Source organism: Phyllostomus hastatus, unplaced genomic scaffold, assembly GCF_019186645.2.
Source record: "Phyllostomus hastatus isolate PE091 unplaced genomic scaffold, TTU_PhHast_1.1 phas_scaffold_216, whole genome shotgun sequence".
NCBI classification, from domain to species: domain Eukaryota; kingdom Metazoa; phylum Chordata; class Mammalia; order Chiroptera; family Phyllostomidae; genus Phyllostomus; species Phyllostomus hastatus.
In genome coordinates, this window is record NW_025334018.1 from 22,136,956 (window position 1) to 22,161,256 (window position 24,301).

The following is a 24,301-nucleotide window of genomic DNA, read 5'->3' on the forward strand; positions in this document are numbered from 1 at the left end:
GGGGGCGGGGGGGGTGGTTGTCAGGGTGGCTGGCGCTCCCTGGCCCAGCTCTCAGGCTGGGCGTGAAGTGAAGAGGGACTGTCACTGCATCTGTCCCTTACTGCACACGCCTGGCAGCAGCAGCAGCACAGGTCCCGTCCCTCCAGCCATGCCGCTGGCATGCACAAGCGGGTGCCCTCGCGCAGACACCAGTGGTTGCCGAGAAACGCAGACCAGGCTGACACTTCGGGTCCCTGCGTGTGTTCACAGCATTTACTGTGACTCTTAATGCCAATGAGGAGGAAAGAAATTACAGTGACATACCAAGCTTCTTTCAGGGCTCAAAACATTTTGTTAAATAACTTTCCTTAGAAATCACAACTCCGACTCTCCCAGTGAGGTTTAGCAAGTCAAGAGCGAGTTTAAAGTGTACGAGAAGGTGTAAAGCACCTGCTGCCCAAGTGACTCGCGACTCAGAGTTCTGTCCGTCGGCACAGGTGACCCCGGACTCAGGATTCGGAACCCAGGCCGAGGCCAGATGACCGTGTCCAGACTAGGAGCACGGTCAAGTTCAGCACCGAAACACGAGCCGATGGCCCGGTCTGCCGGAGAGAAGAGTCAGTGTCGCTGAGGCCTGACGCAGCACGGACTCTGGGTTTGCTCGGGGGGGTGTGTGCGGGCGTGTCTCCAGACCCGCTGGACTTCTGCATCTTCCTCTCACAGCTTCACCCTTTAAAAAAGGCAGCTCTGAAACTGTTCGCTTATCAGTTAGAAGTTTGCTGCAGGAAAGAAAACCACATAAAAATACTTCCAAGTGAAATGCATTTGGGGGGAACTTTTGAGTGTTTGTTGCAGATTATTCAACAAATTGTAATTTTGTTAGAGGACCAAATGGATTTCTGTTTTATCTAAGCAAAAAGAAAATCATTTAAGAGCTGGGCTGTCTAGAAGTACGCATCTGTGTGTCATGGGCGTGTTCTGGGGCGTTCAAGTTCCAGCTCAGTGGACTTCTGAAGGCTTCTGAGGTGCAGATTTGAGTTTTTACAGATTCTAATTACCAGTTAAAAGTCATCTCACTGCAGGAAATTAAAAATGGAGACAATTAGAGAAAAACTTCAGTTAAAAGAAAAATGCATTATGGAAAAAGCAAGAAAAGCCCCCAAACTGGGAAAGCGAAACCCCTCCCCAGTCGCCCCTGTGGCCAAACCGTGGATCAATAGCGTGCGGCTAATGCGCCACCAGGACGGCGTCACTTTGCCGTGGCCGCGGTGATCCGACCCGCCGCGGCGGCCCATTAACACGGGGACCTTTTGCGGAGAGGGATTCCAGAGTCGTTATTTCATAGAGAGCGACAGGAAGGCCAAAGGGAAGCAGAGGTCACTTCCAGTCGTAGGTGTGATACGCCACACCACGTGGGTGCCACGGAGTGTGTCAGAACCTGAGCAGGGGCGTGTCTACGTGTGTGTAGGACAAGCATGCTTTGGGAGCATGGTTTGGGAGCAGGATGCAAGGGGAAGCTGCGCACGCCCTGGGTCAAGCAGAAGATACAGGAGACCTCCCCCGAGCCCCTCTGCAGCCAGGGCGCGTCCAGCAAGGTCGGGCTCCCGCTGCAGGGAACCTCCCCGCGCCACCTTCTGTCCGCAGGCCTGATCCTGGGTGTCAGTACCAGGCGGGGTGCTATCCCTGTGAGAGCATGGAGTTTCCGAAACAGAGTGCGCCCGGCCAGTACCGCAGAAACGGTTCCGTGTTGCATCCGCACTCTCCATGTCATCACCGCTTAGGGCCACGGGTCCTGACGCAGGTGAGTGACAAGCGTGTGCGTGTGTCACCACACTTCCCCGCAGACCACTTCGCTCCCTGAGTGGGACGGCAGCTTCTGTACTGGCAGCGCCACCCCAGACGCAGCAAAGGGAAGTGTGCCCGGGACCCGCCTGGTTCCAGAGCGCGCACACTCACGCAGCGCTGCCTGCTCGAGGCACCCTGGCGCAGGTGTCCCTGGAGCCCCCAGACGGGTTCCAGGCTCGGAAGTGTTCAAAGCAGACTCCTGGCCAGTCGGCACCGATCACACTTGGCATAAATGCTCATGTCTGATGCAAGTATTTTAATTTTTAAAAATCTCTTTTAATTTTTTTTATTGACCTGAGAGAAAAAGAGAGAGACATCAAACTGTAGTCCCGCTCCTTTATGCATTTATTGGTGGATTCATTGGTTGCTGCTCCGACGTGCCCTGACCAGGGACCAAACTCACAGCCTTGGCGGGTCAGGACGACGCTCTGAGCAGCTGAGCTCCCTGGCCAGGGCCAAGTCTTTTAATTTTTAAAACTATGCCTCAGTGAGGGAGAGGTAAGTAGATCAGGGGGGATTGGTGTGATAGTAACAATCACTGATGCTCGTTCAAAACCGCAGACACAAGGGCTGTGAGTCCACAGTGTTGTGCAGCGGGTCATAGTGTCCGTTGATTCGGCCGGTGGCCACTGAGTGTCCGACGAGCCCCAGGCACGGTGTGAAGGAACAAACGTAAGAAAACGCCACGTGGTGGTGAGTGCCGCGCAGAGAACGCAGAGACCGTGATAGTGGCCAGGTGGCCGGGTGCCTCGCTGGGCGAGTCCTCTCGGGGAGGGGACAGGTGCACGGAGAACCGAAGAGAAGCTTCGCCCAGCCGCGGGGCGGTATGGAGGGGAACATCGCAGGGGGCCGAGCAGAACCTCTGCGGCCAGAGTAAAGGCGTGGGTGGCGGAACAGGACACAGGCTCGTCCTTGGCGCGCTCACCAGGGGCCAGTGCGGCCGGGACAGAGTGGGCCCAGCCGGGGGAGCGGAGCGGGAGCCAGCTTGCCCAGGCTTCCCGTCGGGTGTGCCCCTTGTTCCAAAGCGAGGGCAGGCACTGTTGGTTGTGAGCAGTGAGAGCTGCCCTGAGGTGCACCCGCAAGTGGTCACTGCTGCACAGGCGACGGCTTTGGGGCGGCCTGCAGTGGGAGGGGGAACTACGGCAGTGTCCAGGCGGGAGACAGGGGGGGACGGAGCTGAGTCAGGGAAAGCGGTGGACAGAGGCGCGAGGGCCGGTGCCCCAGGTCGTGTGGGGCTGGAGTTTCCGGGGCGGGAGCGGGTGGGGTGAGGGCTGGCTTCAGGTTCGGAGAAGCGTGTTGCGGGGAGCGGCAATGATCATCTCGGGAGCCGGCAGGTGGGCCGCGCACCCCTCTTTTTCAGCCCTGGTTTCCCTAGATGGGCCAGGCTTGCAAAGGCACGAGTAACCCAAGGTGCGTAGGTAGGAGCAGGTCTTCCCTCCCGCGAGCCTGTTTCTTTCTGTTTCTTACGAGTGCGTCGCACTGGTTTGAGGAATTGGCCACAGAGCAGAGACATGCACAGGAACGTGGGGCGGAGGGACACTGCGGGGGGGGGGGGGGTGGCGTGGACACGGGCAGCGGCGCATGGGTGTCGGGCAGCTCGGAGGCCCCCGCCAGCTGTCCCTGGTCACTCCTGAAGCTGAGTTGTAGGAGACTGTGAGTTTTAGAGGAAAAGATGAAAAGGAATACAATAACTTGTATCAAACGTATATTTTTAAATAAAGTCAATAAAAGGTCTCGAAAACAGTTCCTTCCAAAGGGGGAAAAATCCTAAACGTGTTATTAGCCTTTAAAACACGTGCACCCATTTCCCTAACTCGTTCTCTGCAGACACCCAGGAGCTGCCGCTTCCCTGTTGAGGTCAGCGGTCAGAGCCCAGTTAGCGCCCCGGGGACCCCGGGTGCTTCGTGACTGTCAGGTCCGAACCCTCCCGGCCTGGCACCTGGGACACCCTGCCGACGCCTCCCCTCCCCCGTCCGCTGCCCCCACCCCGCGAAGCCAGAGGGAAGACGGACAGTGGCCGCTGCTGGCCTCCGCTGTTTAACCTGGGAGAGGGACCCAGGACCTAGAAACGTCTCGGAGTTAACAGTCGGGGCCGAAAATGTGAACCTTCCTCACCCCCACGTCAGTTACTCCGCCGTAAGGAAGAGCAGGCCAGGGTCTCGGGATCTAAAGTCTCTGTCTGGGGAGCCGGCGGGCTCCCACAGTGGCAGACAGGTCTCATACCGTGACAGTTAGCGTACTTCCTCCTCACGTGGGAAGTGGCGGGGTTTCCCCCATCACGCTGTAAGGGCACACACGAACTGTGACCTCATCACCATCCCCCTAAACCTGTCACCCCACGCCGGGCATTCGCTCCCTCCTAACGCCCCAGGTCCAGTGACGTGTGGGGGGTGAGCGGGGTTCCGTGGCTCATCGGGGCCAGCACACAGTGGGGCAGACGTGGGACCTTTCAACCCCGGGGGGAGCAGCGTGGCCCACCGGGCTCACCGTGCACGGCGCGTGCCTGGTCTGACGGCGCCGAACCCACCGTCACGCCGCACGCTCGCGGGGCCCGATGTTTCCGAAACGCACGAAGTCAACGTGCGTGAGCTAGAGAGAGTTAAAAAAAAAAAATAAGCCAGTTCTGTTGCATCTTAGAGCATTAGGTAATTAGGTAATTTTCCTTAAAACAGCTTCAGCATAGAAGCAATAGTTTAATTTACAGAGTGACATTTTATAGACAAGACTGAAACGCGAAACACATGAAAGTCGCTTACCTGCATCCACCTTATTTATCTTCCCTTTAATTCATATTCATATTCTGATCCCGCGATTTATTTTAAGCCCGTAGTGTATTGATTTGTGGGGAAAGCATGGTACTCAGAGCTCCGTGTACGCTGGCAAAGCAGAGCTGTCGAAATCCACTCGTTCCTTGGTGTCTGCTATGCTCTGTCTTACGGGTGCGCCCGTGTGTGATAAGCTAACTGTGTTCACAGCGTAAATGTGGCCGTTCCAGTCCCGGGGCGCGATGCGGTGACTTCCCTGCGACGTTAGTCGGCGGGGAGAGGAAGCCCGAGGGGCCCTCTCGGGCTCGCCATCAGGGGCTGGGACAGGGGTCCCCGCCAGGGACGGAGCCAGCTCTGAGTCTCACCGGCACCGAGACAGCCCCCCGGCCGAAGAGCCGGCCCCCCTGTGCTCCCCCTCGGCCCCCCACCCAGGAGCGCCCCGAGGACGGTTCGCCCCGACAGACACGACACAAGCAGTGCACCCCGGGCTCTGCGGGCAGCCGTGTTTGAGGGAAGAATTTGAGAGGCAGCGAGAGGACCGGCTCGTGAAGTAGCGTCTGCTGAACGACAGGGTGAATGGACGACTAATTGTTTGAGTGAGGAAGACTTGTTTTTTTTGAAGGAGTGATGCTCTGAGATTGCTGTCTCGGGGTCGGAATCCCAGGTGGAACCCCATGGAACGCCCCTGGCCACAGCCCCAGCGGACGGGCAGGAGGGGGAGGCCCGGGGGGGCGCAGGGCAGTGGTGCGGGACCTGTAAGGGGGAGAGCAGATCACTGTGACTGCCGGAGTCTTTTCCGTGGGACCTTCGGTTGTTGACTTTGACCCGTGTCTCGTCGGCGATGCGCTGAACCTCCAAGCGTGAACCTGACGTGATGACGATGAAGAAGAATTCTGTACACTAAAAATACTGCTCCCGATGCAGGGAGGCAACAGGAGTGGCCTGGACACGTGTCTGCCATGGAAACCGAAAGGCTGAGTGAGAGAGTCGAGGAACGGAACGGGAGAGAGACGCACCCCTTAGCCTCCCCCGGACCCACTGCACCTGTCTCCGCCGTAGCTCGAGCCTGGACGCCACATGCGGGTGCTTGACCGTCTGCGCGTCTGCGCGTGGACGTTGATAGTTCAGACCACTGCACATACAAGACGTCTTCCTCTGAGTTCGATGGCTAAGTGGCCTCTTTGTCGAGTTCTGGGTTCCATTTCTCTTCCGTCGTCGTTAGAAGGGACCACGGGGGCGGGGGGGGGGGGGAGAATCATGTGATAGCCCCTGCCGAGGCTCGGGGAGCGAGGCTGGGGACCCCAGATCGTCCGGTGGAGTTTGGCTGTGACGGGTGCTCTGAGGGTCAAGGAAAAGGCTGGAGACACGGAGCTTCTCTGGGCCCCCCAGAAAGGTGCCGGGACACCCGAGGACAGCTGGGTGGCCATGCAGACACACGGAGGTTTCATCGTGCAGTCAGAGGTGCGGTGTCTGCACAAACAGAAAAGGGGGGGAATGTGTTATGGACGGGGACTGAGAGAGAATTGTGCTTGTCCCGGAATGCTGTCACTCCACTGCCTTTGCTTTCATTCATTCACTCACTCATTCGTTCGTTCAACAAACAGTAGGCCGGGCGTCCATCTTTATGCGCTGTTGGAGTGAGCAGTGCGGGCCCAGACAGCCCCAGCCCCGGGAGCGCTTTCTCTCAGAGGAGGCAGAGGGCGGGGCTGGGACTCCGTGTGACTCTTGTAAATGGCCATCTCTTGGTTCTGGTCATTCTTGAGATCTGAGTCCAGCTGGAGCTGACTTTGAAAGGACAGGTACAACAAGAAAGGGGACAAGCAGACAGAGGCGATCTGGCCTGTCGGCACAGCCCTCCGACCGCCCCGCCCGGCCCTCCCCAGCCAGGCGAGCCTCGGAGTCCCGGACACGGAGCGGCAGCGGGTCCGCAGGCTGTTCCACGTGGCACTCACGTGTCGGCCCATCGCCGTGCCGCCCGGGGTGGGGGGGGGAACACCCGGGGGCCCGATGCGGCTCTCCCAGTGGGCCAGCTGCGGTCCAGACCCCAGCACAGAAAAACACGGAGAAACGCTTCACCCTCCTCTGGCTGACCTCTGCCGGCCTGGGGTTCGGAAACTACCCGTTGGAGAAGGGCCACGGGTGGACGTGGGGAAACAGCCGTTCCCCCTCCGTAGAATCGCTTCTCCGTCGGGGAGGAGGGCGGCTCACCGTGCGTGTGCCACGGAGGGTTGGTCACGTGACCGACAGCAAGGGGCATGGCTAGGAAAGGAGCTGAGGACCCCGAGGCCTTCAGGGCCCGTCCGCGAGGAGCCGCTCAAGGACAGCCGTGGACAGTACGTCGTGAGCAGAACCCCGAACCCACCGGGCTGGCCCGGAGCCGACCCTTCGAAGGACAGTGTCTGCGGGGCTGTGTCGTTCTCCCCACCTCCCCCGATCCAGTTTGCTGCGGCCGGAACACAGACCGCCCAAGCCCAAGCCCAAGTTCTCCCTCCGCAGGGCGGCACGTGGCCAGCTGTTCTGCTCGGGCGCCCTCCGCCGTTGTGTGCCAAAGCTGCTGGAGAACAAGACGGTGTTCTGTCGAATGCTAGAACTGTTCCCCTTTGGGAAAGGGAAACAAGGCTGCCTGAGAGACCTCGGAGCGTAAAGACATCTGCGGTCTCCGGGGGAGCTGGAATCCGTGCTGGACCGCGGTGTCGGCGGCGATGGAAGGGCCCGCCGTCTGGATCGGCCGAGAAGCTCCCGCTCTGATTTCCTCGTGCCGCCCGGCACATTCCCACCAAATGCGACACAGAAGGACTTCCCGACTTTGATGTCACAGGGCTTCGGCAGACGGCAACTAGTGTGTTAGAACAACCGAGACGTGCGGTTTCCCGTGGCTGCACAGCCACCCCCTCCACCCGACTTCCCAGGTGCCCTGCCTCCCCTGGGGCTGGCCTGCCACCGGCAGCTTTCCCGAATTACAGTCTGGGTGTCTCATTCACGAGTTCCCCCAAGCCGAGCTGGGTCTGGGGGGTACCCGGAATTCAGAGGGGGGTGTGGTTATTCCGGATGTTTCCTCTAACAACGTGTACTTTGCACCAGTTTCGACAGTGCCCTGTGGTTTTATGCATCCGTCTGTCGGTGTTGGACAGGACTCAGTCCGGGCGGGGATCGCTGGTCCCAGGCCTCCGGGAGCTGCTTTTCGCCCCTGGGTGTGGGCAGATGGGACTGCAAATCGCTTTTCCATCCGACCCCCGGCGGCCTGGCTTCTGGTTTAAGTCGTGAACCTTCCGGCGGCCCATCCAGTCATTAAGATCCCGCAGTTAAAAAAAATCTGGAGACGCCTGCCACTGTTCATCAAGCAAATTTGAAATGATGTTGCAATAATGTGCTCCTGCTTGGGAAAATTACAAATATGCACTCACTTAATTAAGTCAGACTTGCCCAGTTTACGGCTTTGAAATTGCAGGGAGTGGAGAGCAGAGAGCGGAGGTCTGAGCTCAGGGTCTGCCCTGGCCCCGCCGCCCGCCGACCGCTCGAGTTGGGGCCCAGCGTCCCTCAGGCCCCCACACTCCACGGCTCCTCGCTCCGCCCCTCGGAGCCCGTGTGCAGACAGCGCGAGGTGGCCCCGGAGAGCCAGGCCGCCCTGCGTGAGGCCGCACACGGGGCCCGCGTGATCCCCGGCGGCGAAACAAGGCCGGCCTGGGAAACCCCCCTTTGTCGCCCGCTCTGACGACTGTGAACCACTCTGGACACGTTCCTGACCCTCTGCCAGCCTGCTCGGACGGCTACAGAGCGCTGGGAAAACGTTGCCGATGGCCTCGCCGTTTGGACAGTTTCACCCTCTGTCGGAATGATAGGTCCGTAAAGGCAAGCATGGGGCCGCTCCCTCCTTCCCCTGGGACGTGCGGAGACCGGGGTGGACGACCTCTCTCTGTCGGAGCTCCGTCCGCGGCCCACGCCCCTGGCGGAACAGCGGAGCGTCTTCCAGCGCGTGAGGAGGGCTCTGTCAGGAGGGTGCCCTGGGGCTCGCGAGGGAGCGAGCGCTGCAGGGTCGTCTCCATGCGTGTGTGCGTGCATGGGGGGGCGCGCCGACGTCCTTCCGCTGATGAGTCTGTAGGAGCTGTGAGCCAGCTTCGGACGCGTGCTGCGAACGTGCCCTTGACCTGCTGGTGTCCTGGGGGCCCAGCTACCACCGGGAGTGTAGCTCGTCCGCCTCTGTGACAGGAAATGGGAAGGTGTGACTATGACCGCGGGTTTGTCTGAGCTCCTAATAAACAGTCCGGGGTCCCTGTTCAAAGGCCTCGCCACGGTTCCCAGGATCCTTTGGGAGGGCGCTGCTCCGTCCCGCAGAAACACACCCCGGCCCCACGTGGTGCCTCTGCTTTGTAAAACCCTTCTCTGCCGGGGTCTTTCCCTGGGATGAGCGTCTGCAGTCCAGTCTGGATTCTCTTTCTGAGCTTCCTGGTGAACCGTCTCTTCTCCTTCGAGGAAGCTGGCTTTCCTTTGCAGCTCGAACTCCCCATTTGGACCTGCGCCCGCCACTTTAACTCCTGGGTCATCTCCGAGGACGACCTGGAGGCTTCCTCCCGTCCCGTCCGTCTGAGCTCCACAGTCCCAGCAGCACTTCCACCCACACAATGCTGCGGCGGCGGCGCAGCCCTCCCGGCCGTGAGGTGCACATCGCCCACTTTCCCCAGACGCGGAGGTGGGAGAGGGGCCTCGCGGGGCTGAAGGGCGAGCCCCAGCCGGCCACCCCTCGGCTGAATCACCCAGCAGCTGCGTCTCAGGCGTGCTTCTGAGCACACCCGGACTTTCTTGGGGTCCTCACGTGAGTCAACTAAAACCCGAGTCCTACATTAGACCCGAAAGAGTATTCGATGGGAGCAGTTGTATCCTGCCTGACTCACGCTCTGATTTAGTTACAGAACTTTATCTTGGGTGCCCGTCCAGCTCACTAAGCACTAGGCACCCCATTGTCTTATGCTGCCTCTCACTCTCCTGTGCGCTGAGCATCTGGTCCCGTTTTTAGGTGAAGGAAGTCGCTCACTCCCACGCAGCTGAGACGCAGTTTAAACCCGCCGCCGCTGGACTCGGGGGGGTGGGCGGGGGGAGCCTCCGCTCCACCTCTGGGCTAGACCGCGCGAGACGGCGTGAAAACCGCCGTCCGGACTCTGAGAAATAGCTCTCTGCCTCCAAGCTCTTCTCATTTTCAAAGCAAGAGAATTGTTCTCCCCCCTGCCCAACTCGTAGGCTCATTCTGAGTCATGTAAGTGAAGGATGCTTTTATCACGAAAAGCACCGTAAGTGGGACAGTGACCATTAATGTGGGTAATCCCATTTCACGGGAAATAATGCAAAGGGCGTAGCGCCCCCTACAGGCCACCTCTCCGGAGCTTGCACTGACTGCCTTCAGACTGCCTTCTGCTGGGTGTGCCCGCACCGATGGTGAGAAATTCAGGGCACTGTGTCACACCTCCGGAGGGGACCATTCGGTGACAGTGGGAGCTTAATGGCGCACCTTCCGTCACGCGGCACGGGGGACCCGACCTGCGCGGCCCCGAACAGGCTGGTCCCGCTGTGAGTGCAGGGGCCCCCCCGACTCCACACAGCCCGCCGAGGGGGGGGGTGGTCCTCGCGCCCTGGAAACAGTTAACGACGCAGCGACCCCGGTAATGGCACCTGACGCCCCGCTGGGAAGGAAGATAAACCAGCCCGCGCCATAAAGAACTCACAGATTATACCGAGCAAACATGTTAACCGCTATTAAGAATCCTAATCAGAGCTGTTAAACAAACAATTAGGAGATGTCATGTAAAATACACCCGTTTAGGAAGAGCAGCGACTCATCGGGGGTTTTTAAAGGAGCCGCGTGCCTCTGAGGGCGAGCAGGGGCGGGGGCGGGCAGCGGAAGCTCCCCTCCAGGCCGACCCACTCCCTGAGCTGCAGGTCCCCCGGACAGAGCCCGGCCCCCGGCGGTGTGAACCCCAGGTTCGCCTGGCGCCTCATCACTGTTCAGTCGGAAAATCTCTCCTGTTTTCTTCAGACGTGACGTCTCCTCGTACCCAGTGCTGCCTTAAAGGGCCAGGAAAGTGCTGCTCGAACCGAATAGTAAAAGTCGAGGAGAAATGCACTTTGCAGACCGATCTCAGGCTGGGCGGAGATTCCGCCCCGCCGGTGCCTGCAGCCGCGCTGTTCTTCGCATGGCCCAGCCGCGTGGGCACCCCCGGGACACGCGTCAGCGGTGCAGGGTCTCGGGCCTCCCTGCAGACCTGCGGAGTCGGCACCTGCATTTCAGTCGGCCCCTCAGATCACGGAGATGGGCGTTAAAACCTTACAAGGAGGCGCCGGGGTGCCACATGCCCACTACCAGAAGTCCTGTCGGGAGAATGAATGCGCAGTCTTCTCGGAAAGTGAAAATCCAGCTGCTCCCTTCGGGGCGGTAGAGAAATGGTGTGCCGTGTGCCGTGCGGTTAAACATACCTCCAGCTGTCCCCTCGGGGACCCGTGTCTGACGGTGGCTTCCGGGGTCCCCGCCATGCTCAGTCCCAGCCGGCAGGCTTCCCTCCTCTACAAGTTCACGCCCCCGTGACATGCTCAGCGTGGCTCCCGGCTCCGTGGGAAATGAATGCCGTGGGCTGAAGACCACCCGAGAGGGCATGAACGAGCCAAGCCACACCCTTCCCGGCCGCGGGCCCCTCTGGGTTGTGCACGGTGGGTGGGCGGGTGGGGTGCTCAGAGCCTCCTTTCTGGTGAGGTCAGCGCCACGCGGCGGAGTCCGCCCTGCGCACCGTGCCCCGTTTGTGCAGTAAGATAATGGGTGGTTCTGCTAGCTTCCCGCTGGAGAAGAGTCAGGGATGACGGCAGTTACACTCGGGTACTCATGCGTTGTTGCGAAGGGTCCAGGCTCCTCGCAGACTCCTGGCCGGTTCTCCCAGCGGTCACGAACGTCCCCTCCAGGACCGGGCGTGAGGAGGTTTTCAAACTCTGATGGCGTGTGTTCGTGGAGAGCTGTTTTAAGGTGATGGCGAAAGTGGCCCGCACCACATGGTGCAAATGAATAGAACTTCACCTCGAGCTGCGGGGACTAAGTAAAGCATTAGTTGACATATACAGTTAAAAAAAAAAAATCCTGTGGAGGAAATGATAATGATGCTTTTTATAACTGTTCTGGGGGAAAAAAATCAACTCCAAGAAAGTTACAACAGGCCTAACGAATGCTCCCATTGTTCCCCGGAAGAAACAGATTTTTTAAAATGTAGCATAAGTGGGCTTCATGGAAAACCTTCTTGTCTGCACTTAGTGGTTATTGAATGTTCTCTCCGAGGCTGCAACCCAGAGCCCTTCCAAACAGGAACCGAGAGGTTTCCCGTTCCTGCTGTTTCATTGTTGCTTCTGCGAGCGAGACGGGACGCGGAATTGGAGAACATTGGCTGTTTCCACCCAGCCGCGTGGGTGGTTCAGATCGCTGGTTGCATTTGGGTGGAAGGTCATTTGATCGTGATTCTGAAAACATGTATTTGGTTCATGGAACAGTTGACGGGAAAGGTAAGTGTAGTTACATTGGAACAGATTTTTCTCTCCGTTGAGTTCCGTGCCACAGTCACGTGTCCCCGGGCGGTCATGTCTCTGACCACCCCCGCCTTCCTAACCAGGTGGCCCGGACAGGTCCCTGAACTGCTCCGTGGCTCGGTGTCCTGGCCTGGAACATAGGGCGAACCCTTCAACCTGCCCGTGGGGCTGTGTGGGGACCAAACGAGAGGACACACCTAAAACTGTCTGACGGAGCCCTGGCCCACGGTGGGACCCCGGCAGGGAGACGCGGAGCTGCTGCCGCTGCCCCGCGGTGCAGCCGCGCCTGACCGGGCCGGGACCCGCACGAGCCCCATTCTGGGGCGTCGGGTGGCCGCGTGGCCCTGAAACACAGCGGCCCCGTCCTTTCAGAAGACTCAAAGCCTCCTCCCTGCACCCCGGTGTCTCCTCTCCCTCTTCCCGGAGCCAGACTTCTCGGAACAGTTTCCAGGCCCCGATCTCCGGCTGCCCACGACGCCCGCTCCTCGGCCCGGCCTCCGGGGCCGCTGCCCGCTGGCGGGCATACGTGTGGGCCGCGTCCTCCTGACCGCTCAGGCCAGCGGCCACCTCCCAGCCCCCGTGTCATCGGTCTCCATGCAGCTGTCGGGGACCCTCCTGCCCAGCGTCCTTCACACCCCCCTCAGCCCGCCTCGTAGGCTCGCGTTCCCAGAACCCCGCGCTCCACCTGCTCCCACTCGCACGTCACAGACTCGCTGCCCCTTCCCCCCGAGAACAGACCTCGGCCCGTGGGTTTCTGCCCTTCCTCCCCCTCCTCCCCTCTCCCTGTTCCACAGCTGCAGGGGGTGTGGTCAGCGAACCCCCCGGACCCGCCCGTCCACGCCGGGTGCGAGGGAGTGTGCGGGGCTCCCCGAGTACAGTCGTGTCTATTGACGGAAGACCCAGGAGGCTTAGGGAGACCGTGGCACGGAGCCTGTTCTATCCTCCAGTCGCCGGGAGTTCCCTCGTCTTGTTCATTCACGTAGGATGAGATTTTTCTCAATCGGCCGCCGTGGCCAGACGCTAAGACTAACGCCCGTGAAAATCGGATGGAAATGAGTTTAGCTTCGCCTGGTGGTGTGTGCACGGGGCGCGTCTTCGGATCGATGCGGAATACGGATGAGGAGGGGTGCTGCGTGCGCTCCGCGTGGCGGGGCCCGATTTGAAGTGAGGGCTGGAGCGGTAACGAGTCTCCGGGGCCCGCGGGCCCGCGGGGGCGGCGGGCTCGGAGCGGGTCCTCGGAAACAGTCAGCTGCCGCCTGCCACCCGAACTCTAATACACGGTGTGTTTTTACTTCCAGAGGGACCCCGATAAAAAGATTCAGTCTTCCTTACCTCTAGAATTTTTTAGTCTCTTTTTTCTGACTACGTTAGTCCAGCGCAGCTATGTCTTTGGAAGGACCCGTTCGTTCGGTGTGTGTTTACCGAGACCCCCACGGAGGGGCAACGCCCTGCCAGGCCCTGGGGGTGATGGGTGGATCGCGGTAGACGCCGACGTTTCCGGCTACTTGGGGAGCGAGGTGTCCGTCACATAATTATGCGGTGGCTGTCAGTCAAACGTGTGCGTGTACAAGAAAGCCTTAACCAGCAGAATGAACAAGCAAACAAGGTGGAAGCAGACTCGTAGACACAGAGACCAGGCTGGTGGTGCCGGGGAGGGGGTGGGGCAGCTGGGCCAGAAAGGGGGCCAGAAAGGGGGCGAGCTGAGGCAGCCCAGACCCGCAGGCACAGGACGGCCACGGAGATGCCGCGTGCACACAGGGGACACAGTCAGGACCAGCGTGACAACCGCGTGCGGGGCCAGCAGCGGCTGCAGGGCAGTGAGGGGCGGGGGCCACTCTGTAAGTAGATGGCTTTTTAACCACTTGGCTCTACACGTGAAACCGATACAGAACAATATGCAGTGTGAGTTGTAGTTGAAGAAAAATATTTAAAATGAAAGAAAGCCTTCCGTCCCTGGGCCCCCGGGGGCGCTTTGAGGAAGCGGCATGTCCCGGGAGACTGAGGCAGGGCTGGTGGCCAGCTGTGGGTCGGAACGAAGGCCGTCCAGCCCGGCCTTCTGCCAAGGTCCGAAGGCAGAGGGAGGGGGCCCGGCGCGAGGCCCAGAGGCGGCGGCCGAGAGCTGGGAGCGCCGTGGGTGCTGGAGAACCAGCGAGAGGCCCCGGGGAGTGGGGCTGACTCGGGGACCTTGTCCAGACACAGGGGCCGGCTCCGGCAGCACGGCCCTCCCCGTGAGGACACTGAGCACTCGAGGGTCCGTTTCCACGCTGTGCCGGCCACCGCGAGCCCCTCGGGGAAATCCAGCTGTTTGGACCTGACTTTGAACAGCCCTCCCGGGTGCGCCTGGCGGGCCACAACCTGCACAGGTCTCCAGTGCACACGTCCACACCTGTGCGGTCACCGCCGCTCGCTCGGGTCCGTTCCTCGTCCCCGGAAGGGTCCTTGTGCCCCCGACAGCCCCTCCTGCCCCCACTCCTGCCCGCAGGGGTGACCTGTCCACCAGCCTAACCCTAGCCTGGCCCGCAGAGGGGCCTTGTCGAAGAGGGGGACGAGCGAGTGACCTCCAGGTGTGACCTCTGGCCGCTGTCGCCCCCGCAGGTGTGCAGCGCGGTCCAGAACCAGGACCTCACGGTCATCGAGGACTACTGCTCGGGGCTCCGGGCGCTGCTGTACCTGAAGAGCGTGGAGGAGCTGCGGGACTGGGACGGGCAGAGCCCCGCCACCGTGCGCCACCAGAAGGGGAAGCCCGTGCCGCGCATCGCCGAGCTCGCCGGAAAGGTACGTGCTCCTGCCGCTGGCTGGCCCGGGTCGGGCCTGGGCCTGGGCCTGGGGATTCCGTTTCAGGTCGGGGCCCCTCCTGCAGCACCCCTGAGGGGCACCCTGCAGTTCTCATGGGGTCGTGGCACCCAAGGGGGCAGGACTGCAGCTGCACGGTAGGCCCCCAGCCCTGAGGCCGGAGGGACGGAAGGTCATGTGACAGGACGAGGTCAAAGTGCGCGTGCCAAAGGCCTCCAGATCCTCGCCTCCCGGCGTGGGGACCGGTGTGCGCCCTGGTGGGAGGATGGAGGTTTCTTTATCCTTTAACCAGCTCTGGAGGTTGTGCCGTTCCCTCCCCGTTTCCAAGGTAATCGAATCATGGGAGCCCTGAGGCGTGTGATGACGTTTTCACAAGTCAAATCTAATCAGAGCCTTTTGTGGCCGCCTGTGGGTGTGGTTAATCCTGGGTGGCAAAGGCTGTGCCCGGCCCTCTCCCCGGTAACCGCTGTTTTCCGAGAAACAGGCACCGCATTCCCCTCCCGCACGAGGCAGAGGTTCCCGCGGCCCCTCCTCCGACAGTGCTCAGCGCGCGCCGCCCAGGGCTGCCTCTGTGTGCGCTCCCAGACGGGGAGGGGGGCGGCCGCAGTCGTGAGAAGGGGCTCCCTGAGCTCCGCAGGGCAGGGGCGGGGGAAGAATTGTGATGCTTGGTCTTTTCAGCGTGTCACTGTGTCAATGATTAACTTTTTAAGAAAGAGGAGCAAGCATAAAAAGACTCTTTAAGGGAGCATGTAATAATTCAAATGAATCTTGACTGGAAACAGGTCACGGGGAAAAGAAGGGAAAATAAAAACCCCGGGTACCCGGCCGCAGAGGGCAGGGCCCGGGCGCGGACAGGCGCCCGTCCTGTGACGACTCGGGTGCGACCGGCTGTGACGGAGAACGTCGCGGCTCCCGTGCTGGCGGAGAGCCGGAAACAGTGTCCCCTTGAAGGACGGCGGGTGTGGCTGCGGTCGGGCCACGAGAACCAGAGGGCCGGGGAAGAGAGATCTTCCAGGCGGGCTCCCGGACAGTGCCGTGACGGCGACATGGGTATTTACAGAGTTGTCATTAGCGAGACGGCGCCTAAGCGGCCTGATTAGTGTCACCAGTCCTGTCACCGTAACCTGAGTCTGCGGTGTCCAGACAGTGGACCTTCTTGCCTGTCCCGGTGACCTTCGGCGTCCTGCGGGTGTTCGTGACTGACGACAATTCTCCAGTCGCTTGACACTTACCGGGTGTGAAGGTTTCACGGACGCAGTTTCTGCCTCGGTGGTTCTGACCGCCGCCGACTCTCCGCGGACGTGCCGCCCCGGACCCGCGTGGACCCCGTGCGCGCGGGCGTGGCTCGGTGCCGTCTGTCCCCAGAGGGCATGCACGCCCGTCCCCAGGCATGCCCGTTCCAGAAAAGGGGGACAGCGACGGGGAGTCCCGTGTGGGTGGCAGGCGTGGAAATCGATTTTCTGGTGGCTGGGATCTAGACGCAGACCTCATGCTGGGAGGCCGAGCCCCCGTCAGAATAGTAAGTGCGATTTCCCGCGCTGGGTGCGGTTCTTCGGTCAGAGAGTCGTTCCCCAGCACCGAGACCTCCGCTCCTGGCTTCCCTGTGCGGCCGGCGGGACCGGGACCAGGACCAGGACGAGAGGTGACAGTCCCCGTCCGGTTAGTACTGCTGACGAGGAGCCAAGCGCCCTGGACGCAGGGAGCAGGCGGCCTCCCACCTGTTGCTTCCTGGGGATGCCGGGGTGTGAGCGTGCATCGGTGTGTGATTGTGTGTGTGAGTTCTGAGTGTGCGAGAGTGTGTGTGAGTGCGAGGTGTGACTCTGAGCGCAGAGCGGCTGCCGTGGAGCTGGGGGTGCCGCACCGCAGACGGATCGCCTGCGGGGACCGCCGACGCCCGGCCCGCCCCCGGGCACCCCGCTGCCGCAGACGGGCAGCAGGGCCAGGACTTTGCGTCCAACGCCGTGGTTTCCACGAAGGGGCCCGAGGATGCACGTGGACAAAAGGAGGGAAGAGCGAGTGGTGGGAGAACATCGGGTCGGAGGTTAGGGGTCGGCAGGAAGCACGGCCCGAAGCTGTCGCGTCCAGACTGCACAGGACAGTCGGCGACGCGGGCGTCTGCGAGGACCGGGAGCGGGCTCTGCACAGCGCCAGACAGAGGGGGTCTCCATAGCAGCACACCCCATTACCTTGTGCTCAGCTGCCGTAACCCCGCCTCTCCCTGGCGCGGACCGAGGCCGCTGGGCGTAGGCGAGCCCCTGCCTCACCAAGGTCAGTGGGTGCTGGCCCCGGGGTTCGGGGGCGCGCCGGTGGGCGCACACGGTGCGTCTCGTGCCCCACCAGCAAGGCGGCTCGGACAAGCTGACGAATCTCTCTCTAAATCTGTGGCAGTCGCCACTGCACCACCCCACGATCCCTCGTGAACGGGGCCGAGATCCAAGACGCACAGAAACCGACTCACTGGGCAGCACACCTGGCCCACCCGATGGGAGGCTGGGTACGGTCCTTCCTTACTGCTCGGAAGGCGGTGTCTACGTGTTCGCTGCAGGGAGACGAATGTGTCCGGTCCCGGGTTGGCGCTGCCCCCTTGCTGGGGGGTCGGGTGAGAGGGGGCACGCCCACCCCGTCACCTCTCCAGGCCCTCAGGCTCGGGCTGCAAAGGGGCCCGAAAGGAACACCTCACTGCCGTGCACCTTTACCCACAAATTCCTCTGGGGACAAGTGTGCGTCGAGGCGGTGCCAGGAAACAAAGTGCTGGTGTGTGGCATTTTCGGGTGTGCAGATAAGGGTGACGAGGAGATTATTTCACAGTCGGAAGGCACGGAGGCAAAGGCCTTGCTTTCCTGGGCTCGGGGTGCCGGCACCTCCCCGAGCAGGAGCCCTGGGAAGGGCGTCAGCTCGGGCCCAGGCCCCAGGGGCCGGGTCCGAGGGCAGGGGCACGGGCTGGCCCTGCAGCCGGCGTGTCCTTCCGGGTCACCGAGGAGACCCTCTCAAGCGCCCCCTTCCCTCTGGGTTGTTCTCAGACCCCTGCACCAGAATTAGTTTCTCCTTCTCCCCACTTTTCTAAAAAATTAAATTCATCGGGGCCACGCTGGCTAATAACATCGCGTGCCTTTCGAGTGCACAGCTCACAGCTCACAGGAACACCCTGTGTCCGCAGCCGCCGCCCTGCCGATGGGGACGCACCCCGGGGCAGCCACCGTGGGAGCTGCGTGGACGTTTCTGCTCTTCCCCGGTCTCCGTTGCAGAGGTAGCACACACACAGCATCTGAACTTCTACTTGCTTCCTCGGCGAGACGGTGAGCTCACTTCCCCTCCTCGGCTTCCCGTCCCAGGTCCCTGGCCCCTCCCTGACACAGTGCGGGCTGAGTAACTGCTGCTCGAACAGGCGAACAGGTGAAGAGACGAATGTGTCGTAAGGAACAGCCAGGTGGCGGTGGCAAAACCCAGTGGTCGCCAGGCCTCTCCCGTCCTTCCTTTTCCCGTTACCTCAGAAACGAAGAGGATGTGAAAAGAAGACAATGACCTTGAACTTCAAGCCACACTTTCTGTGTCTGAATCTAGTTCGGTAAAATGAGATGGACAGAGGGCAGGAGGCAGGGGAACGGCCTTTGCTCTTCATTGCTTGGCAACCTGGACCCAGAGTGTAAACTACCTGCGGACCCCGGGCACACCTGTGTGCCTGGGCCTGACACAGCGTCCCCACGGAGGAGTGACGAGCCAGCGGCCGAGCCGCTGCATGAATCTGTCGATCGGGCCCTCGTGTCCCTCTGGGAAGCCCATCTGTCACCCTCTTCCCGTCCCTGCGGGGAAACGGGTCCCTCCTGCTCCTGCTCCGCAGGAGCCCTTCTCCGTACGGCCGCCCCGCGGGCCCCGAGTTCTCTCCCGGCTGCGTCTCCCTGCCCGGCAGCGAGCTCACGCTCAGCACCTTGGGAGCAGAGAGCACCCTCACTCACACCTGCATTCTCCAGCACCTCGCACACGCTGCAGGTCAGAGCGTTTTCCGTCGCACACACCGTGCTGCTGTCCTAATGCAGGAGGGAGACAGAAAGCCAATTTATATATAACTAAAATTCCAGCCAGGCCTTTCAAGAAGAGCAGTCAGTTCAGAAGAAAACAGGAAATGTGCCGAATGACTTTCAGGAGGTATTAAAGCATGATGAAATACACGCCAGCGGCATTAACACGTGAGCGTGACCTGGGCGCAGGTAAAAAGCTTCCGTTCCGGTGAAAGTCAGGAGAACCGTCGCGGTGCCCATGCAGCAGCTCGCAAGGCCAGGCTCCGTGCGTCCTGACGGGGAAACCGGACCTGGCGCATCTTCCTGGCGCATCTCGATGACCAAGTTCACGTGTGATGGTCCCCAGGGGGGAGGGAGTGGGGTTTGGAGGACAGTGGGTCAGGGTCTGACTTCGGGGCGACCGTGAGCCAGCCACATGAACCCTCAGTCCTCGGTTCCTGCAGTGGCCAGTTGGGACAGTGATGCCCAGTTCCAGGCACTTCGTGAGGATCAGAACTCACACCTGCGCAGTGGGTAGCGCATGGCAGGCCTGCGGTCTGGGGCGGTCGTTGTGTGACTCATTCTGACAGATGGTAGACAGACAGATGGACAGGGGTGACTAGGGTATGTGATGTATCTGTGTCCCAGACAGACAGACAGACAGGGTGACTAGGGTATGTGATGTATCTGTGTCCCAGACAGACAGACGGACAGACGGGTGACAAGCGTATGTGATGCGTCTGTGTCCGACGTACACGGGTAACGGTGGGGTAAAGGTCAGCCTTTGAGACGCTCTCCGAGTTGATTTCCTCCCCTTCCGCGTGGATTTTCCCGCTGACCGTACACACCGCATTTCCCTTTTTCTTGGTTTCCTGTTGACGTAACATGATCTTCCTTGTTTAGTTCCACGTGGTCGGGTCGACGGTGAGCATTTTTGTCACGTGAAGCACTCGGTTTCACCAGGAAGGCGTCTCAACCAGGTGGAAGGAAGATGAATTTGTTGATTTGGGGTTTGGGCAGGCAGCTGGTGTGAGCCGTCTGTCACTGGCTCTAAAAGTGGGGGGTGGGGAGGGGCGGGGGTGGGCTGCGTCGGAATTGAACACGCAGCAGTGGGGGGGGACACTGCCGGGGGGGCCCCCAGGCCACGGGAAGAGGGTTTGCATCGCCCGTCACCACTCAGGCTCTCTGTAAGCTTCCCCGCGTGGTCTCCCCGTCTTGGGGGAAGTGGCTTCACTCCGCAGAGCAGCCCGGGTCGGTCGGTGCTGGGGCGCGCGGGGAGCACGTGCAGAAGAGGGTGCCCACTCCAAGCCAGGCCCAGCCGAGGGGCACGGCCCGTCAGCGAGGCCCGCGTGGGCACGGGACAGCAGGAGGCTGCACGGGTGGCCTTTCGGCTCCCGGGGGTGGAGGGAGGGAGCTCAGCGGGCGAACCGCACGGCCCTCTCCCTGGCCGGCCGGTCTCCCACCTGCCGTGAACACGGCGCAGCCTCATGTCCCCTCACTCACTCGGACGGAGAACGGGCGTCTGACGGACGAGCACAAATGTCACCATCTCCCTGTCACTTCCGTGAAAGTCCGTAGTTCATGGTGATGCCTCGTACTTCACCAAACACACTGCTTTAATCGAAATGCACCTTATTGATAGTGATTATCTGCCTAGAACTTGTATAAAAGTGCTTTTCATCTTCCGCATAATCTACCCGCGTTAATCCTGCTGTTACTTGTAAGCTGGGGGAGGAGACGGGAGCCGCTTCCTGTTCTGGGTGGGGGCCGAGGGGGCGTCAGGAAACCGTCACCACAGCACGCCAGGCGCGGTGGGCATCCCGCACCAGCCTCGCACTCACCCCCTGCCCTCCCCCCTGGGAGCTCCGCCGGGCCTGCGCCGCTCAGCGTGAGCCCGTTAGCGCTGCTCCTGCCCCTGACCTTGTGGGGACAGGCGGAGGGCCTCTCGGGGACCCTGAGCGGCGCCCTGAGAGTCTCCCTGAGGAGACAGGTGTCTCCGTCACATTTCGGTGTGAGCCCATCTGCTCATTTGCATGCAGGGGGTGTGGGATGAAAGACACCGTGCTTTTCCGGTCGTTAGAGAGGTCAGAGTCGGTTCAGTCGCGTGAGGGGTCTGCGGATGCTCAAATGGTATTCTTGCGCGCTGGGCCGACCTGTCCTGATGTCAGAGCTGAGGGAAAAAGGCAAATGGCCACCATGTGAGATCAGGAAGCGGACCCGACTCACCGTGTATCACAGGTGCGGTATCTGACACCCCACAGGCCGCGACTGTTTTGGGGCCTCCGGGCTGCAGGGCTCGTGACCCCTGCGCAGCAGCCTGGGCGGGCGCTGGCGCCCTGGGAGGTTCGGGGGACGTGTCCCCTGTAGCGCCGACCCACGGAGCCAGTTCCGCTCTCCATGCTGTCACCTCCCCGTTTCGTGCTCCCTCCAGAGGCCCCAATCCGGGCCCTGCACCCCGTCTGCTCCGCGTTCCAGGGGACTCGGCCCCCAGCAGCCCCGCCCGGGGCCCTTCCCGCACCAGGCGCGCAGCAGCCGTGGGGCTCCGCCCCGGCCGTTGGCGAGCCCTCCGTCACCATGGGCGAAGCGCTCCGGCAGTGCGGAGTTGCCAGCTGCCCCCACAGGGGATGGCAGCCCAGCCCCACCCACTGAAACCGCGCAGCCGGGCGGGGGCCGACCAGGGGCCGACCGGGGGCTGGAGCTGACCTCGTCGGGGAGCCAGGGCGCGGGGACAGCAGCAGGTGCCACCTCCCCCTTCTCCGTCTCCGAGGGCGTGCAGAGCGAGCCAGCGGGTTCGTGGCCAACGCGGGAGGCGGCCGGGAGCAGCAGGGCCCCCCCAGGCTGCCTGCACAGATGGGGCGGAGCGTGGCCGGCGCTGGCTCGTGGAGGCTGAGCCCCTCTCCGCGCAACCCCCCCACTTCTCCGAGTTCTCACTTCTCACCTGCATTAACCATCGTTGCGCAAGTGTCCGTGGGTGAATTAAAGTCCTCCGGTGTGGATGCTAGGAAAGCTGAAACGTGTTCAGCAGAGACGCACGCCGCCTCAGACAGGCCTCACCGGTGTTTGCTCAGCGACACTCCGGCATGTCGGGGGCTGCCTCAGGCAAACGCCTGGGAGCTGTGATGAGCTGAAAGTCAAGTGCGGGGGAGGCGGGTTCCAGGCCGCTGCCGATATCCTCGCCTCAAATCGTGCGTCTGTGGGAGGCCGTGCGGAGCGCTCGGCCGTGGGAAGGAGTTGCAGGGAAGGACAGGCTCTGTGCTGGGCAAATGTACTCAGCCTTAACCAAATAAATGTGGGCGGCTGTTTGTCTTTGCACTCTGAATCCATCAGTAAGAGATGCGCTTGATTCGCATGAGCTTCGAGGGCAATCTCCCTGGGCTGCGGGGGCTGCATCGACCAGGTCGGCGGGAGGTCGAGCCCCGAAGGGCAGCCCTTGCCAAGTGAGGCCGCTGAGCAAGGGACGCGAGGCAGAGGCAGAGGCACAGGGCGGGTGCGCTGTCGCCCCCTCCTGGCCGCAGTCTCCCGGTGCCCTCCGGCGCCCGACTGGAGCAGACCTCCCCTTAACGGACTCAGCGAGACTCTGACCACCCCCTCCTGGACGCCGCGTTGCTGGTGGTTCTCTCTGCCCCTCCTGGGAAACCCCGAGAGAGGGGAGCAGGCGTGGGTCAGGGAAACGTGTTGGTAGGTGGTTTTCTTTTTGTTTGGTCATCACCAACTTATGTCCACCACGCGGTGCCCTGCACATCACCATAGTTTACACGGCCTGGTCAGAGGTCAGGGATGATCTTTCATGAGGAGGACACCCCTAGGTAAGAACTGACAAACCTGGCCAAGAAGAAACCCAGAAAAGTTCTCAGTTAACATTAGAAGTGCAGCAGAACACCACAGTGAGGTGCCACCTGACACCCACTCTGCTGGCTAAAATTAAAAGGACTGACAGTGTTAAATGTTGGCAAGAACTTGGAGCGACTAGAACTCTTGTCCTTGGCTGATGGGAGAATAAAACGTTACAGCCACTTCAAAGAGTTCTTCTGCACTTTTTTGTGAGAACCCACAGTCCCACTCCCAGGTATCGACCCGGGAGAACTAAAAACAGGTCTCCATGAAGTTAGAAACAGGGGATTTCAGAAACACTGCACTGAGGGAAAGAACCCAGACACGGAAGAGTGCTCACTGAGTAACCGCACTCCCGTGGAGCTCACGGGCTGGGACACCAGTCTGTGTGACCAGGGGTCCCCACCAGGATGCGGGGAGCTTGCCTGGAAGAAGGCAAAAGGGAATTTTCCGGAGCGCTAAAAACACCCAGTACCTTAGTCAGGGTGACAGTTTCATGGATCTGTGAGTTTGCTTGTCCCAGCTCCTCCGGGTGCGTACTTCCGATCCGTGCATCTCCCCGTGTGGAATAGACAGGAGCGCATTGCATTAACCTTTCTGGAAGACAGGCATCCAGTAATACTTTCAGGGACAAAGTAAGACGTACCACACAAGAAACAGCAAGGACTGGTTCATGTCCCGATGCCTTTCACCAGGGCGTCCCGCCAGCACCGAGGACCTCAGGAGGTCGCCCTGGGAACCCAGGGACTGGCACGGAGATGAGCTCCTGGCGGCAGCCGGCTTCCAGGGGACGGATGGCTCGGGGCGTAAACAGACGCGCTCCCTCTGCCAAGCCGCCGGCAGCTGGAGGTGGGTCTGGGCTGCGCCGGGCTCCGAGCATCTGGGAGGCCGGCGGGCTCAGAAACCAGGAGGAGCAGAGGCAGCGACATCTGGCTCCTTGAGGAGCCAGGCCAGCGAGGGCCCGGCAGCATGGTGCCAGCGGAAGCGGCCGCTTAGACGCAGGAAGTGTGACCGGGTCCTTGGCGAGGCTCCACTCGCCGGGCGTGCAGAGCAGCCGGTGCCGCGGCCTGTGAACAAAGGCTGCCTCACCCGAGGCCACGGCCCCCAGCGCCCCGCCAGACGGGCTGCTGCCTGCCCGGGGGACTCCGTGCTGCTCCGGGCAGGGCTGGGCCCCGGGCCCCGAGGTCCTGCCCCGCCGCCGTGCAAACAAGCGGGGGCGGGGGTGGGGGGGACTTCTGTCTGGTGAAGGCGAAGCAAACTCGCACCCGGGTGCTTCCCTGAGGCACTGACATTTCTTCTGTCAGAGCCCCGTCAGGGACGGACAGTGAAGTCACAGCGCTAACAGGAATAAAGACAAAACTCTCGAGGTTGAATTTCCATTCACTCAGGCACGTTTTGTGCATTTTGCGAAGGTGTCAAGAGTCCAGAAGTATTTTTTGATTCCGGTATTTGTGTCCCCTTGAAGCTGCTGCTGTGGCAGGTCCCGTGAGCTCAGAGCGGCCCCCACACGGGCGCGGCTGCGGGCAGGCGTCCCGCGACCTT

General features: G+C 61.3%; 1 protein-coding gene across 3 annotated transcripts in view; it reads left to right on the top strand.

Annotated features, from left to right (window-relative positions):
• Positions 1–24,301, top strand: part of DPYD (dihydropyrimidine dehydrogenase) — a 461,487-nt gene that overhangs the window by 394,133 nt on the left and 43,053 nt on the right. For all 3 annotated transcript variants that reach the window (XM_045816671.1, XM_045816673.1, XM_045816672.1), the window contains one exon: positions 14,736–14,915. In XM_045816671.1, the coding sequence (XP_045672627.1) occupies positions 14,736–14,915 (180 nt within the window). The remainder of the gene's footprint in view (positions 1–14,735; positions 14,916–24,301) is intronic.